This window comes from Podarcis raffonei, chromosome 12, assembly GCF_027172205.1.
Source record: "Podarcis raffonei isolate rPodRaf1 chromosome 12, rPodRaf1.pri, whole genome shotgun sequence".
In the NCBI taxonomy this organism is placed as follows: Eukaryota; Metazoa; Chordata; class Lepidosauria; order Squamata; family Lacertidae; genus Podarcis; species Podarcis raffonei.
Genome location: NC_070613.1, coordinates 11,053,259 through 11,069,857, shown reverse-complemented (window position 1 = coordinate 11,069,857; position 16,599 = coordinate 11,053,259). Strand labels below are relative to the sequence as shown.

The window sequence follows — 16,599 nt, the reverse complement described above, 5'->3', positions numbered from 1 at the left end:
TTGACATTATTGGAATCTAAGATCAGAGAGCTTATTTGTGTCTGTGAAATATTACTGTAGAATGCTGGAGTTCTGATTTCATTAGGTGTGTATGCTTTGTCATTATTGTAGCCTGTCAAGAGACTCTGGACATTGTTAAGCAAAACAACATGCTAACAAAAATACTAGGGCAGGAAGGAGTCACATGGAAGGGGTGGCACTTCTCTAGCATGGGTGCAATTATATACTTCTAAACTTCTGTTTCTCTTCACCCTCCTAAAATCATTAGTCACTGGTAATTGTAGTGCTTTCTTTTTTATTGTTGTTTAGCTTTTTCCAAAAGTGAGGGGGTGTCTGTACCTCAAAGAGTTATGATTTCTGCATGTTTTCCATATATTTATCATTTAAATTTGGGCAGTAACAAAAAAGCATTCAAACCTATACTGCTTTTTTAAGATCCAGGGTAGGATGGGTATTGCCAAAAGGAAAGGGAGATCTGGAATTGATAAGCTATGTTTCAGGACAAAGACCCCCCCCCCCCCAGTATTCCTGCTAGGAACTACTGTAACCAGAGCTACAGCAAGGCTATATGAGTATGCAGATTTAAGTGATTGTGCGACATTGGCATCCAATAGACCAGTCCTCTCCCTTTCCTCATATCAGACCCCTTCTTGAAGGCTGAAGGGAAGCAGGCTGGGTGCCTGATTAAAGAGTGCTGAGGAGATAGCAAAGATATATGGAGGCAGAAAAAAGCAGCTGGTTTGGAAAGTCGCCTTAGAGTAAGCAGGAGCTAAAGTAATGAAAGGTGTAGCAATATCAGCTTGGGGCCCAGGAAATGAGGAAGGAAGGCAGTGTTTAAAGGGAGTAGCTGAGGTGACAAAGCATAAGGGAAAGGGGCAGGTGAATTAGCAGACAGTTTTAAAGATATGGTGAAAGCTTGGGATTTTAGAGACACGGATTGGCAAAACCTCCTTGGAACAGGGGAGCAAAGATTCACTTGCCTCCATGCTCATTTTCATAGTCGTGTTCTTACCATTTGGTGGGTGTCTTGCTTGTTATAGATAATAAACTAATAAAGTAATGCCAAATGTATAGTAGCATTATATGTTGCTTTTTACAAATACAAAACAAAATGTTCAACTAAGTGATTTGAACTGATATATCTTTATCATTTCCCTCCCGCCCCCCATAAGCAATCATTAGGGAATCCATTGCAGGGTACATTTGGATGTGGTAACAGCCAGCTTCAGAGAGCAGATTTAGGACATGAAATGAAAAAACAACGAAATAAACGAACTCAGAGGGCGGGTGAGAAGGCAGCACCTCGATCTAAGAAGAGAAAAAAAGAGGAAGAGGAAAAGCATGCTATTTATCCTAACACTGAAACATTTATGCAGTTAAAACAGGTGAGCACTGAAGGGGTAAAGAACTTAAAAGACTGAAGATATATTATGTCACTGACTATACTGAGCAAGGTGGTCACATCCAGCACCATAATGTTTAGGGGTTTTTTTAGTATGCTTGTTTATTCACAGTAGTTGATAACCTAGAAATACATGTATTTACATTTTTAAGTGCACTTAATATTTGCCTACAATCCACATCTAGTTTTATTGTGATGCATGATGGTGCTGACATATTTGACTTGTTGCCCCCTGCAACATAATGTCAGTGTTTTAGGGATTGCTTAGGGAGTGTTGATGAAAGAATGCAGCCAGGATCATGGAGAAGAAAGCAAGGAGACTGAGAAATGGCAAAGTGAAAGACGCTTGGTAAAGGCATAGGGCTAATGCATAAAAGATGAAGAAAGTGTCTGTTGGAAGGTAGGTAAAAATAATAAGGCTTGGAGGTGAGACAGAAGAGGCAGAACTATTGCAACTTTCCAAATCATCATGAAAATGTCTTTTTTTTTAATTGTACACAATAAGCTTTTAAAACAATGTGTGTGGTGTTCATTTATCATTAAGATAGAAGGTTGGGAAACAGTTGCAGTGCTCCACGGTTGGAGAGCCACTGTCCTGATGGTGTTAGTTTATTTTATTTGAGAGCAAAGTCTGCGAGCAAAAATGTATTGGTAAAGCCTGCTTACCTCACAGGTAGAGTGCATGAAGGGATGCAATTCCATACCTTAACCTGAGTCAGCAGTGTGATGCAGCAGCAAAAAAGCTAAAGCAATTCAGAAGTATAGTGTCTAGATCAAGGGAGGTAGTAGCACCACTCTATTCTGCCTTGGTCAGCCCCCCAGTTCTGGGCACCACAATTTAAGAAGGATATTGACAATCTGGAATGTGTGCAGGACAACCAAAATTATCAAGGGTCTGGGAACCAAGCCTTATGATGAACAGTTGAAGGAGTTGGGTATGTTTAGCTTGGAGGAGACTAAAAGGAGATATGATAGTCATCTTCAAATATCAGAAGGGCTGTCACAGGGAAGGTGGAGCAAGCTTGTTTTCTTCTCCTTTGAAGGGTAGGAGACAAATCAATGCTTTGACTACTGCAATGCACTCTATGTGGCGCTACCTTTGAAGGTGACTCAGAAACTGCAATTAATCCAGAATGCGGCAGCCATACTGGTGATTGGGAGTGGCCGCCGCGACCATATAACACCATTCCTGAGAGATCTGCATTGGCTCCCAGTACGTTTCCGAGCACAATTCAAAGTGTCGGTGCTGACCTTTAAAGCCCTAAATGGCCTCGGTCCTGTATACCTGAAGGAGCGTCTCCACCCCCATCGTTCAACCCAGACACTGAGGTCCAGTGCCGAGGGCCTTCTGGCAGTTCCCTCACTGCGAGAAGCCAAGTTACAGGGAACCAGGAAGAGGGCCTTCTCGGTAGTGGCGCCTGCCCTGTGGAACGCCCTCCCATCAGATGTCAAGGCAATAAGCAGCTATCTTACTTTTAAAAGACATCTGAAGGCAGCCCTTCAGTTTAGAGAAGTTTTTAATGTTTAATGCTGTACTGTGTTTTTAATATTCGGTTGGGTGCCACCCAGAGTGGCTGGGGAAACGCAGCCAGATGGGTGGGGTATAAATAAATTATTATTAAAATTACAATAAAAGAGATTCTGACTAAGCATTAGGAAGAACTCTGTTCAACTATGGAACAGACTACCACGGAAGGTGATGGACTCTCCTTCATTGGAGGTTTTTAAATAGAGGTTGGATGGCAGTCTATCAGGGATTCCTTTAGCTGTGATTCCTGCATTGCAGGAAGTTGGACTAGGTGACCTTTGAGTTCCTTCCAACTCTACATTTCTGTGATTCTGTCTGAAGTCCTTTATGTAAAGTACTTGAAGGACTAACCTCAAGGCTAGTGTTCAGTAAATGAGTTTTTAAAAAACCTTGGGCTTCTAATGGTTACAGTCATCTTAGTGTAATTGAGTGGAAATTTACAGTTCATTGTTGCATATTGCTAGTGAAAAATAATTACTACTCATCTTTTCCTACAGCAACTCTCTTTGCTGCCTCTAATGGAGCCGATAATTGGAGTGAGTTTTGCCCACTTTCTTCCTTATGGCAGTGGCCATCTGAATAGTGGAAATCGCCTTTTGGGAAGCTTTGGTAGTGCAACGCTTGACGGGGTATCAGATTACTATTCTCAGCTAATCTACAAGGTGTATTTTTTTTCTACATAGATTCTCCAAATGTTCTATACGAAACAAAACATTGGGATCCAGCAGTAGTTATACCATGGTGTTATATGAGACATGCTGGATTTTAAAAGATTTCATTTTTCTTGTTCTCTCATTGCCAGCTTTATTATTGTTCTTCTTCACTGGAAAGTGGTGAGGCATATTTAAAGCAGAATTCTGCTTGTGCAACGGGACTTCCCCTCCCACACTGGCAGACACGGGGGGGGGGGTGCAGTTCTGATGCACAAGTGGAAGTCTACTGCCATAGTGGAACCACAGCATTGGATGTGACCCATTACTCACACTGTGATTTTTTTTTATTCTATAACTATCTTTTCAAACTGATGCAGTTGTGAAAGTTGTAATCCTAACCTTTAAAGTTACTTTTTAAACAAAATTCCCAGTGCAATGCAAACACAAAATAATTTGAAGTCATAAAGGACTGCTTAATTTGAAGGATAGTGTTTGTCCTTCCTTTCTCGTATGTATCACTCCATTTATTAGAGACAGAAAACTGCCATTGGTCCATCTAACTCAGCACTGTATACACTGAGTGGCAATGGTGCTCCAGGGTTTCAGAAAGGGGACGTTCCCAGAGAGGAGATGCCATAAATTGAAATGTAAAGCAGATGCTCTACCACAGGCTTCTTCAAACTCAGCCCTCCAAATGTTTTTGGCCTACAACTCCCATGATCCCTAGCTAGCAGAACCAGTGATCAGGGATGATGGGAATTGTAGTCTCAAAACATCTGGAGGGCCAAGTTTGAGGAAGCCTTTAGATAGGTGGTGACTGATGAGAGGATCTCCTTGGCTATGGTGGATCAGCTTAGCACAAACAGATGAGCATGTGGGCTCCCATAGAGGGGATTGTGGTTGCTTTGCTCCCCACTGGTCCTTCTGTTGTTCTGCTGTCCTGCACTGAACTAAGGCCTGGTTTTACTTAGTGTGTCATCCAAACCCAGGCTTGTGGTTAAGTTCTCCTGAACAAACCATGAGCCATAAACCATGGAGCAAATCTTGCTTACTGCTTGTAAACCACATGCCCAGCTGCAGATGACAGGCTAAGGCCAAGCCATGGCTTAGCTCATTGCAGTGCTGCAACAGAATGAGGTTTTTTTTTTTGTTCCTCCCCAGCCAATCATCTTGTCCAGAACCCACACACATGTGTTTATGCTGAGCCGTGGTTCAGCTTAGTATGATATGTGAACCAAGCCAGCCACCTCAGTTCAGGCATAACTCCAAACATGACCTGCAAATTGTGGCTTGCATTTGCCATGCAAAATCGAAGTTGATCAAAGCTTGCAGTCCTGGTTTGCAGGTCAAATGCTTCGATATAATAGTAACCATAGCTTTATGGTTTACCCCCAAACCCAGCAACTGACTTCTTATTCTGAGTATATTATCCTTCCAGATTCATTCTCATAGCACCAAACCAGGTTTTGTGTTGCATCTGAACCAAGCCAGTGTGACTGGTAGATAAACAGGTGCATTATGTATGTGCAGTTGTAAAATAAAAATTATGTGCATTCTGTTGGACCTTTTGTACGTAAGATACATAACTTATCACGTACCAGATAAACTTGCTGAAAGGTAACTTTAAATTATTTCCTCTTTTGCAGCAGAATAACTTGAGTAACCCTCCCACTCCTCCGGCCTCCCTCCCTCCTACACCTCCACCTGTGACTTGCCAAAAACTGGTAAATGGATTTGCAACCACTGAAGAACTTGCTACAAAGGCTGGAATGCTTGGAGGGCATGATGGTAAGTTTTCACATGTATGCCAGAGTATACATTTTCAGTTTTCAGATTGTCTGAAAACCATTTACTTACTTTTTTCAGATTTGAAATGTTTTGACTTTTTGTTATCATTTCTCACAAAATTTATAGGAACAACTTTGATGAACATTCTGTGCATATTCTGTGCTTACATAATGTATACATGGCCAGTATAGATAGCTATATTGTTGGTCCTCATAAAGTGGGCATGAGCTTCACTCATCCTTTCATTTGTATGAGAATGCTGCAGATTTTCACAACTTCAGCTACTGACTGAAAGTCTAATTAAATGTAAAACAAAAGAAGTATAGGTTGAAGTTAGGATCCATTTTTTGATTCCCCGCCCCCTTTTATAGGTCACTGAATATTTGGGTCATTTGTTTTGTCTGTTCTTGCTGCATTTCAGTTACCAAAGCTCTGGGACCGAAGCAGTTTCAGCTGCCTTTCAGACCACAGGATGATCTGTTAGCCAGAGCCATGGCTCAGGGTCCTAAAAGTGTGGATGTTCCTGCTTCTCTTCCAACCCCACCTCATAACAATCATGAAGAGCTGAGGTAGATATTTTCTCTAATTATTTTTATTTTTAGCTTTGTGTTGGGTATCTGTTATCTTAGGTGCTCCATGATGCTGCTAAACTCTAAATAACCATGTTACTGAGAAGTAAGTCCTATTGAATTCAGGTAAATTGGATCATACATGGCAGATGGTCATCCAACCTCTGCTTAAAAACTTCAAACAATGGAGAGTCCTCCACCTTCCTAGGGAGTCCATTCCACTGTCAAACAGCTCTTACTGTCAGAGCGTTCTTACTGAGGTTTAGTCGGAATATCCTTCCTTGTAACTTTTGGATCCATTGGATGGGTGCAGGAGAAAACAAGAAGCTTGCTCCACCCTCCATGTGACAGTCCTTAAAATATTTGAAGATGCCTATCATATCTCCTCTCAGTCTCCTCTTTACCAGGCTAAACATACCCATTTCCACTTTACACATCTATATGTGAAAAACATTTCCAATTATTTTCCCTCTCAGGGTTCAGGATCCCTGTGATGACAGAGACACTCCTGACAGCTTTGTTCCTTCCTCCTCTCCCGAGAGTGTAATGGGCATGGAAATAAGTAGATACCCTGATCTGTCAGCAGTAAAGGAAGAGATGCCCGAACCTGTTCCATCCCCCATCATTCCAATTCTACCTGCCAGTACTGGAAAAGGTATTGCCAAAATATTTTCTTGGTGTTTCTACTAATTTCCCCACCGGCATGTTCATGTGCCTCAGTTCCATGCATATTTAATTTTGTATCTCTCCCTTTAACTGAAGGTTCAGAAGAAAAAAGGAATTATATCAAAACAGAGCCTGGTTCTGGCTTCTTTGGCTCTCAGCTTGGTCCTTCTCAAAATGGTCCAAAATCTGGCCTTGTATCCATAGCAATTACTTTACATCCCACAGCTGCAGAGGTAAGGAAAGTTCCAGTGAGCTGCATGTATCTGTGACAATGTTGTGCCCCATGTCCTGCAGACGTTATGGCTATTTTATTTGTGTTGCAGTACAACAGTTGTTGTAAACTCTGGTTATTAGTTTCAGTGCCATTTCTTTAAATTGTAAATCTGCACCAAAATACTTCCCACAAACAGTTTTTCGAAGAAAAAGACATTTATTTAGATTGCGGAGGGCTGGGTTCACAAATTCCCAATTTCCTTGTTTTATCACATGCTCTTTGAAGCAGCTGCTTTCCTTGATTTAATAATAATAATAATAATAATAATAATAATAATAATAATAATAATAATAGCAGCTTAGGTGCCTTCTTAAAAAAAAAGAAAACAAGGGCTTCTTACTAATGTAATCCCAGCCAATCAGGGATCACGTAGCTAGTGTGTTGATGTTACGTCATCAGGCAATCAGTCAAATTTACTGTCATTAAGCTGTACAGAAGTGAGCCCAGGAAGCATTGTCCTCAGTCTGCCATTTGGAGTGTGTGCAAATGTGTGACCTGTTTTACATCCCTCCCACCCCAAAACTGGACGAGAGCATTCAGGGGAGGGGGGAGGTTGTTCTGCAAAACATGCACTGCTCCATTTCAGTGCAGTCCTCTTTTAAGTATGTGATGAAGAGAAAAGATGCTATGCACTTGTCTTTTTTCCTTTTCCCACTCTAGAATATTGGCAGTGTGGTGGCTGCATTTTCCAATCTTCTGCATGTCAGAATTCCAAACAGTTATGAAGTGAGCAGTGCACCAGATGTCTCATCCTCTCTGGGAATTATGAACTCTCACAGAGCAAATGTAGCCTTTGAGTACAGGCAGCACTTGTTACTTCACGGTCCTCAGGCAGGCACTGTAGGGTCTCCTGGACTAACAGGGCCTTACGGACTCAAACAACATAATATGCCATTTCCCCCAAGTGGTAACGGTGAGTAAGGATATATCATTTTTTTTGTTTTGTTAATTGTAGTTGTTTTTTGAGAAAACGTGGCAATGAAGAGTTTAATCCAAGGTGAGAAAATGACACTGTGCTTCATTTTTCTGTCTCCTCAGTAATACGAATCATGTTCTGGTGAGAGTGACTAGGCAAAACCCATACTTGTGGAATGTTGTCCAGCGGCAGATATTTTGTCACATTAAATGTGTAAATAGAAGCACTGTAAAAAGAATAGGGTGGTATGAAGGGGAAGGGCAAAGTAGGTCCGCAGTGGTGGAAGGTGTGTTGCTATGCAACAGTTGTAGGGAAATTGTGCTTTAAAAATGAAATCAGGATAAATTATTTGGAGGAACACGCACGCCCATGAAGTAATGCATATGCTCTATTCAGAATGACACTTTGTAACTTGTTGGTGTTCTTGTTAAGTCTTGGCAGGCTATAAGGCACACAGTCCACATGTTGCAGATGGTTCAGGGTTGAGGTCACAGTGGTGCTCTCATTGTAAAGTCGTAGTTCTGGGCAGTGGAGTACGGAAATCCTTCAGTGATCTACCTTTCCTGAAACAGGTACTACTGTGATACCCGTTTGTCTATTATTGTTTTTTGCTTTATAAGGTTAAACTACAAAAAGAGGGGGTCAGGTTGATTCCTACAGTTCATATACTTGACATTGTACAACTATTTAATTATTACTGTTCTGCATTTTGGAGGTTGGTAGAATTCAGTAGAGATTTCTCTTTCATTAACAAGTGGTCTCTGGCAAGTTAGAAATAACTCAAAAAGCCATTCCAGAGTAATAAGGTTTTATCAGTTGCAGGAGAAGAGAGTTCATAATTTTAAAAAATCTTGCTCTCATTTTATTTCTGCTGTTTCAACAGTTCTATAAAAATAAAGATCCCTAGGGATTCTCTAGCCTGTGAATAAATACCAGAGTGCTTCAAAGTAGAAATTTCAGAAGTCTGCATGCCTCCATACTAGCACCACCAGCCAATTTATCTTTCCTTGAAATTACTTTCACTATCAAGTAGTTTTGTACAATCAAAATCATATGTAAAATAATGGTAGTTTTAGTATGTAACTACAAATCAACATGTCAGCATTTCTTGCTATAAATAGTGCATAGTGAAAGGGCTGTGTGTCTTAAATTAACATTCTGAGGTGCACTGTGAACTATTTTTTACATCAAGAAACAAATGTACCATATTTTTCTGTGTGTAAGACGATGTTTTTACCTGATTTCCCCCCCCAGTCAAAATTTGGGGGATGTCTTATAAACGGAATGTGAATTGGGGGGGGGGAGCTTGGCTGCTGTCAAGTGACATGGCGGAAAAAGGCATGCTCAAAGGCACTCTTTCCCCCTCTGCCGGGAGTGAGCCTGATGCATGGAGCCTAAGCTTCATAAGGCATCCTGTAGAAGCTCCTCTAGTTCAATGCTGAAGAGGACACCTCATCACCTTGCGCGGAAGACTCTGCTCTGCTGCCCCCCCCCCCCCCGCTTTCCAAAACTTGCCCAACCTTCTCTGCCAAAGTTCCAAAGTTTGGTGATGTCATCAGTGTGCTGAAGTTGTTATTTGGGGAGGGGAGCAGGCGGCTCCTCAGGTTCTGGCTCCCGCCTGCTTCACCTTGCCTAGTCCACGGAGAGGTGGCCGGCATGTGAGAGCCCCTGGATCCACTCCCAGCTCCAGCGGCTCTGATCCTGGAACCTGGGCATTGCTGCTGCCACAGTATCCAGGCAAAGCAGGATTGGGCAGGTTTTCGCTTAGGCTGCAAAGAGCTTGACGGCAACAGACTGGCCACCTCCCTTCTACATGCCAGCTCATTTTGATCCTGCACACTTTTTGTCTGGGTTTGAAGGTGATCTCCCCAAAAAAGCTCCCCCTGTCACTCTAACTGAAAGAAAGTATCTAAAGAAGTGTGCATGCACATGAAAGCTTATACCCAGAACAAACTTAGTTGGTCTCTATGGTGCTACTGGACAATTTCCTTATTTTTTAAATTTTTTTTGAAAGAAAGTTGTTTTGTTTGTTGTTTAAAATACTGATTTTTAAAATTTTGGGTTAAAAAAATAGGGGTCGTCTTATTCATGGGGGGTGTCTTGTACACAGAAAAATATGGTATTTCATCAACTCACATTTATGTAATTAGCAAAGTCTTGAGTTATAAACACATTGACATTACTAGCAACATAAGTGAATGCTTTTCCTAGTTCATTCTGAATAGGATTTGTTCTCCAAGATCTTGTATTAACATAAGAAAAGGTTTCTACAAGTAATGGGCAGCTTGGTTTTTCTAATTTACTAAATGTACAAAAAATGAAATTCCCTGAAGTTCATGTTTACGCTCTTTGGCTTATTATTTCCAGGATTCTAGAGAGAAGTCTGAAAGAATGGAGAAAGACATTGTCTTCTGTAGCAACAACTGCTTTGTTCTTTATTCAGCATCCATGCAAGCAAAAAGCTCAGAAAGCAAGGTAATTCCCAGTGCTGCTGCATTAATAAAATATACAATAAATATTAATTGAAATATATACAGTGATTCAGTTTCTTTCAAAATTCTGAAGCTAGATGAAATACTGTATTCTGATTTTTTTAAAAAAAAATGTTTGCAAGATCCATCTCTAGTGTAAATGAAGAGTAGCTTTCATCTCAGTTAACTCTAGAAGATTAAATCAGTACCTGTCCCAAAAAATTCAGTTTTGTTGCAATAGAGGGTACAATCTATTAAGTGTTTTTCCTGTGCTGGCATCATTTGAAGCAGCAGGTAATGCATGCAGCAGATATTCCCAGTGCATTCTAGCCATCATTCAGTGACATACATATGCATGATACGTCCCATGATACATTCAGAATATTTGGTACCATCAGAATCTTATCTTGGGTGGTGTTTTATGATATCATTTTCAGGTTGTCTCCCTGGAGTATCAATAACTCACTAACTTTGATTCAGGAATCCTAGGTAACTTTGTTCTGTTAAAACTTTCTGCTTAAAAATTGCAATCTGACGTGCCTGCCCATGAATAAATTTGCTTGTAAGTGGAGAAGTATATCATTGCAAACATCAATCCGGCATACTTACCTGCAAGTAAATCAGCCTCAAGCTTATAAATTCCTAGCACATGTCTTCTAAGCATTTACTGTTATTATTAGTGTTACTGGTCTACCACACTGCCTGGGAAGACACAGTACCAGGAAGATAATAAGGTTTCCTCTGCAAGTAAAATAGGATGCTGCTGGTTCATGCATTCGTAACTACCATAATACATCATAGGCATCTGACTTTGAAATAATATTGACCAAACATGTTTTCCTTGATTCCATATTTAATTGCTTTATTATTTCTCAGGAATCAATTCCTACCTTGCCACAGTTTCCATTGAAGGAGGCAGCCCCCAAAGTGTTCCATCAGTATAACAACAACATCTCTACGTTAGATGTGCACTGCCTGCCTCAGCTACAGGAAAAGATTTCTCCGCCTTCCTCGCCCCTTATCACCTTCCCTCCTGCTTTTGAAGCAGCCAGAGTCGAGCCAAAACCAGATGAGCTTAAGGTAACCGTGAAGCTAAAACCCCGCCTGAGAACTATACCGAATGGTCTGGATGACTGTCGACCAGTAAGTAAGAAATGGAAAGGAATGAAGTGGAAAAAGTGGAACATACAGATTGTGATTCCTAAAGGAACATTCAAACCTCCTTGTGATGAGGAGATAGATGAATTCCTCAAAAAGCTGGGCACAACCATTAAACCTGACCCAGTGCCGAAGGACTACCGAAAGTGTTGTTTCTGTCATGAGGAGGGAGATGGGCTGACAGATGGACCAGCAAGACTTCTAAACCTTGACTTAGATGTTTGGGTCCACTTGAACTGTGCTCTTTGGTCTACTGAGGTCTATGAGACACAAGCTGGTGCCTTAATCAATGTGGAGCTCGCCCTGCGAAGGGGCTTGCAGATGAAATGCATGTTCTGTCACAAAATGGGCGCCACCAGCGGCTGTCACAGGTTAAGGTGCACCAATATTTATCACTTTACCTGCGCCATTAAAGCACAATGCATGTTTTTTAAAGACAAAACTATGCTTTGCCCTATGCACAAACCAAAGGGCGCTCACGAGCAAGAACTCAGCTATTTTGCAGTCTTCAGGCGGGTATACGTCCAGCGGGATGAAGTCCGACAAATTGCCAGCATAGTCCAACGGGGGGATCGCGAGCACACCTTCCGGGTGGGGAGCCTCATCTTCCACACGATTGGCCAGCTGCTGCCACACCAGATGCAGGCCTTCCATTCTTCAAAGGTGCTCTACCCTGTGGGTTACGAGGCCAGCCGGTTGTATTGGAGCACACGCTATGCCAACCGCAGATGTCGCTACCTGTGTTCCATTGAAGAGAAGGATGGTCTTCCCCTCTTTGTGATCAGGATCATTGAGCAAGGCCATGAAGACCTGGTTCTTACTGACTCAACCCCTAAAGGTAACACGGAATCTTGTGAAAGTCTTTGGCCTAACTGCTAGATGTGCATTTCATTGTTTATGTTCATTTGATATTTCTGACTGGTTACTGGAAGCCATTAGGCCTATTGCATTGCTAACTCGCCAATGCACAAATGACTTCTTTGTAGCAAAGGGTGAGTACCAATGTCAGTATTGTATGTGATGATCTCCATGCTATTTTGCCATGTGTGTGTGCTGTGTTCATCATATAGGACAGTCAATATACAAAGTATACATGGTTTTCCATGCAGAAGTGATATTGATGTAAAGAATTCATATTGGGAGCAGTATAATCCTAAGAACACAATCTGCCCCTTAGTATTTTAGACCAATCCTAGTGTTACATCCAAAGTAGATATGACTTTAAACAAGTTTATTGTGGTGATTTGTTTTTTCTCTTGCATTTATTTTGTGATTCACTGTAATTTTTATCCTATGCAGGTGTTTGGGATAAAATCCTAGAGCCTGTTGCTTCAGTAAGGAGGAGTTCTGAAATGCTGCAGCTATTCCCTGCATATCTAAAGGGTGAAGACCTTTTTGGTTTGACTGTCTCTGCAGTGGCTAGGATTGCTGAATCGGTAAGAGGTCATGCGGCTGTACTAGGCCAGTTCTTGGCTTGTTACTCTTTAGTAGTAAATCATTGTCTGTCTTAGACACAGCACTTTTTTTATGCAATGCGTGTAACATGTGTCCAGGCTCTTACCTATTGAAAAGTTGTCATAGAGTCTGAAGGAAGAAATGGTTCTGGTATAGAATGCTGTGCCATAACTAGCATTAAAATTTAGTCAGTGGAAAGCCCTGAAGCAGGCCTTTTGGCCAGGGTTATAGGCTCACTTTCAGAGGTTTAGAAACAGGAAACAATGGTTTGGTGTGGGGTATTGTAATTGCCTGCCTGCCCGCCCGCCCACCCCACCTCTTTCTCTTCTCTTCAACACTTATGGCAGCAGGTTTTGCAGGTAGAAGTATGCATTAGTAGATACTATGTGAGTGGGCAAAGCACCCAAGGGCTTATTGAGCATTGCAGGCTAGGATAGAAAAGGCAGGGTTGGGTTTGTACAATCGGTTTGTGGATCTGTGCTCTTAAAGAAAAGCAAGAAGGAAAAAGAAGGCAGTTTTGTAAAGCACTTCACTGAGTGCTGTCTCTCTCTGTGTGTGCTGTTCTAATTCCTAAACCTATTCCTGAATCAGAGAACATTTCTTTGGCTGTTCTGCAACTGCATTGACATGTGACTCCTTGGTGTGTTTACAGCTTCCTGGGGTTGAGGCTTGTGAACATTACACCTTCCGGTATGGCCGAAACCCCCTCATGGAACTTCCTCTTGCCATCAACCCCACAGGCTGCGCCCGCTCTGAGCCAAAAATGAGCAGCCATGTCAAGAGGTTTGTGTTAAGGTATTTTCTTTTAAATTCACATAGTACAGCCCAGGGTTTATAGGCTGCGTAGGATACCTGTGCTTCTGTGTGCTGCTTACAAACCCTGTTGTTGTTGGCTGTGTATGTGCATGTCTGAGCCAGGGGAGCTGCTTTGTTGTCTCTGCTAGCTGGCTTTGAATGTCTGTCTGTCTTTGAGTTTGTTTTTTAAAAAACAAGAACCTCTAAATGTCATAAAATTCAGAGAGATCTTCAGTTTTCCTTCTTTGTCTCTTCTGTTATATGACCCACTACTGCAGGCCTCATACCTTAAATAGCACCAGCACTTCAAAGTCATTTCAGAGCACAGTTACAGGAGAACTGAATGCACCTTACAGTAAACAGTTTGTTCATTCAAAGTCCTCTCAGTACCGAAAAATGAAGACCGAATGGAAATCCAACGTCTATTTGGCACGCTCACGTATTCAGGTCAGTTGCAACAACTTTGCTGTGCAATGCATTCAGTCTTTTAAAATTTTGCCACTGTCTCTTCCAATCAGCCATGAAAACAATATGAAGCCATGGTCCGGCTCAGATTAAAATCAGGTTCAATGTAAGTGGTATAGCATACTTTGGTGTTCTGTACTGGGCTAGGGGGAAATTCTCTGTGGGAAGAGGAGCTAGTAATGGCTTCATTGTCATGATCTGATCATTAGCTGATCACATTTGACCTTCAGGCTTCTTGTAACCTTCACAGTGGTGGAGGGTCAACACTAATGGTTTGCTTCCAGAGGATGATGAATCCAGACGGTTTTCTAATATCTTCGGGGGAAATGTGTGCTGCTTGGAATATAGTTTCTCCAAGTCAGCCATCTTGGTCTCAAGGGAACAAACATCTGTCCAATATGCAGATAAGCTGTACATGTGACAGTCTATAAAATATACTATCACCACCACTACTGGCCTTCTATCTGCATATTTGCTGTTGATGTGTTAGTTAATTTGGGAGTTTGGGGTTTGTTAGGTCACAAAGGGGGTGGACAGAGTAGTCTGCCTTGCTCATCTTGGCTGCGTCTAAACTTGCTTGGCTGGTAGATGATTGGCTCCACAAGAGAGGAGCCCCAATTATGTAGACAGTGGACCTGACTTCTGTTACTCATGAACTAGTGACATTCTGACTTTGCTATTGCATATAGAGCTGCCTTTGAAGATTGCTAGAACATTTCCGTTGGTGAAAAATGTGTCTATCAATGTGGGCCAGATGGCTGGTAAAATATATAACATCAATAAATTTAATATACTGGTGTTGATCTTTAAAGGAGAAAGGAGCCCTTCATACTTGCCTGGGCCCAGAGATCTACTCTGGAGACCCTGCTGTAAGGCGTGCCTGTAAGATCAATCAGACTGGTGGGCATAAAGAATAGGGCCTTTATGGTGCTAGCCCTGCACTCGTGGAACTTCATCCCAGTGGCTCCTTCCCAACTGCAGGCCTTCCAAAGCCCATTAATTTCAAGTTATGGTCCCACTGATTTGAAATTGTTTAAATGTTTTAGCTGATATTAATCATATTATGCTTGCCTGTTGCTGGACATGCAGCTGTTTTTCAGGGCTGTTTTATATATGTGATATATTTGTGATCCTGTATTTTATTTTGTATTTTATTAATTTTATTTATTGTGGCTCATATAAGCCACTTGCCTAAAAGACTACATGAAATTTACATTAAGGTCTGAATAGCACTTGTGTACTGGTGGGCTATGTTAGTGTTATTTTTCTCCTTGCTGATTTGAGCTACTCCCTTAAATGGGAGTAATCTCCATTGAACACAGAGGGACATACTTCTGAGTAAACATGTATAGGATTGACTGTAAGTTTGCTAAAAAGCATCAGTTCTTGTACCCTAATGCTAAACTACACCAACATAGTGTTTAGGTTGTGCACTCTGGTACTGAGATATTACTAAAGCATCTACTATTCTTTGTAGGGCCTGGGCTTATATGCTGCTAGAGACATTGAAAAGCACACCATGGTCATTGAATATATTGGAACCATCATCCGCAATGAGGTAGCCAACAGGAAAGAGAAGCTTTATGAATCTCAGGTATTACATAAGGCAACTTAACCTGTTTCAAGAACTCATGTAAGATAGTCAAAAATGTGTGAGCTCTTCTCCAGAGCAAACAGCTATAGCATTGTGAATGCTGACATGTATTACAGCTTGGATGTGAAGCACTCAGAACTGTGTCTTCAGATAGCAGGAGCACCTGGTGTTTCCGGAGAATTTTTAAAAATGGCTCAAAGTATTAACAGATGTTCATTGTGCTTCATAAACATTGTGTGTGAAAAATGTATGAACCGAGATCTGGGCCCATATATGTAGAGATCTGTGCAACACAGAGACTATGATACACACCAATCATTCAGAGCAACATCCATGTCCCCACTACCATCCAGTGACTATAGGATTGTGTGAGACTGAATTCATTTAGAGCAGGCATGTCCAACAGTTCAATTGCAATCTACCGGTCGATCACTAGGCGTCCCCCTCCCCCCAAAAACTCAACACAACAACTTTCACTCTCCAAAAAAAGCTCAACAACTTTTGCTTTCCTAAAAAAGGTTCAACAACTTTGGTCAATCCAATGGGTAGATCACTGCCAGCTTTTTTTATAGTCTGAGTAGATTGCAGTCTCTTGGAAGTTGGACATGCCTGATTTAGACTGACTGAAACTATTAGTTTGTGGCCATGTCTGAGCCTGTCTCTAAAGGATCTTCTAGGTTGCCTTTTCTATTCAATACATCTAGTCACAAAATACTAGTAAGCATGCTCTGGTTTCTGTGTTGGGTATAAATATACACGAGTCTCCCACTAGCATAGTATGCCAATGGGTTGTCTCATGAATCTGAAAAACACTTTGAACTGTGTGTCACTCCTTTTGTTTGAATGATTGACTCTTCTTGTACAG

At 41.5% G+C, this 16,599-nt stretch overlaps 1 protein-coding gene across 9 annotated transcripts in view; it reads left to right on the top strand.

The window, feature by feature from the left end:
- The window catches only part of KMT2C (lysine methyltransferase 2C), a 144,541-nt gene that overhangs the window by 124,362 nt on the left and 3,580 nt on the right, over positions 1-16,599 (top strand). For 6 of the 9 annotated variants that reach the window (XM_053410550.1, XM_053410544.1, XM_053410549.1 and 3 more), the window contains 14 exons: positions 1,173-1,385; positions 3,428-3,592; positions 5,230-5,371; positions 5,793-5,940; positions 6,417-6,595; positions 6,703-6,839; positions 7,541-7,793; positions 8,229-8,368; positions 10,164-10,271; positions 11,144-12,263; positions 12,725-12,861; positions 13,533-13,675; positions 13,954-14,122; positions 15,618-15,734. In XM_053410550.1, the coding sequence (XP_053266525.1) occupies positions 1,173-1,385; positions 3,428-3,592; positions 5,230-5,371; positions 5,793-5,940; positions 6,417-6,595; positions 6,703-6,839; positions 7,541-7,793; positions 8,229-8,368; positions 10,164-10,271; positions 11,144-12,263; positions 12,725-12,861; positions 13,533-13,675; positions 13,954-14,122; positions 15,618-15,734 (3,171 nt within the window). The remainder of the gene's footprint in view (positions 1-1,172; positions 1,386-3,427; positions 3,593-5,229; positions 5,372-5,792; positions 5,941-6,416; positions 6,596-6,702; positions 6,840-7,540; positions 7,794-8,228; positions 8,369-10,163; positions 10,272-11,143; positions 12,264-12,724; positions 12,862-13,532; positions 13,676-13,953; positions 14,123-15,617; positions 15,735-16,599) is intronic. The other 3 variants (XM_053410545.1, XM_053410547.1, XM_053410551.1) reach the window with 3 other exon arrangements.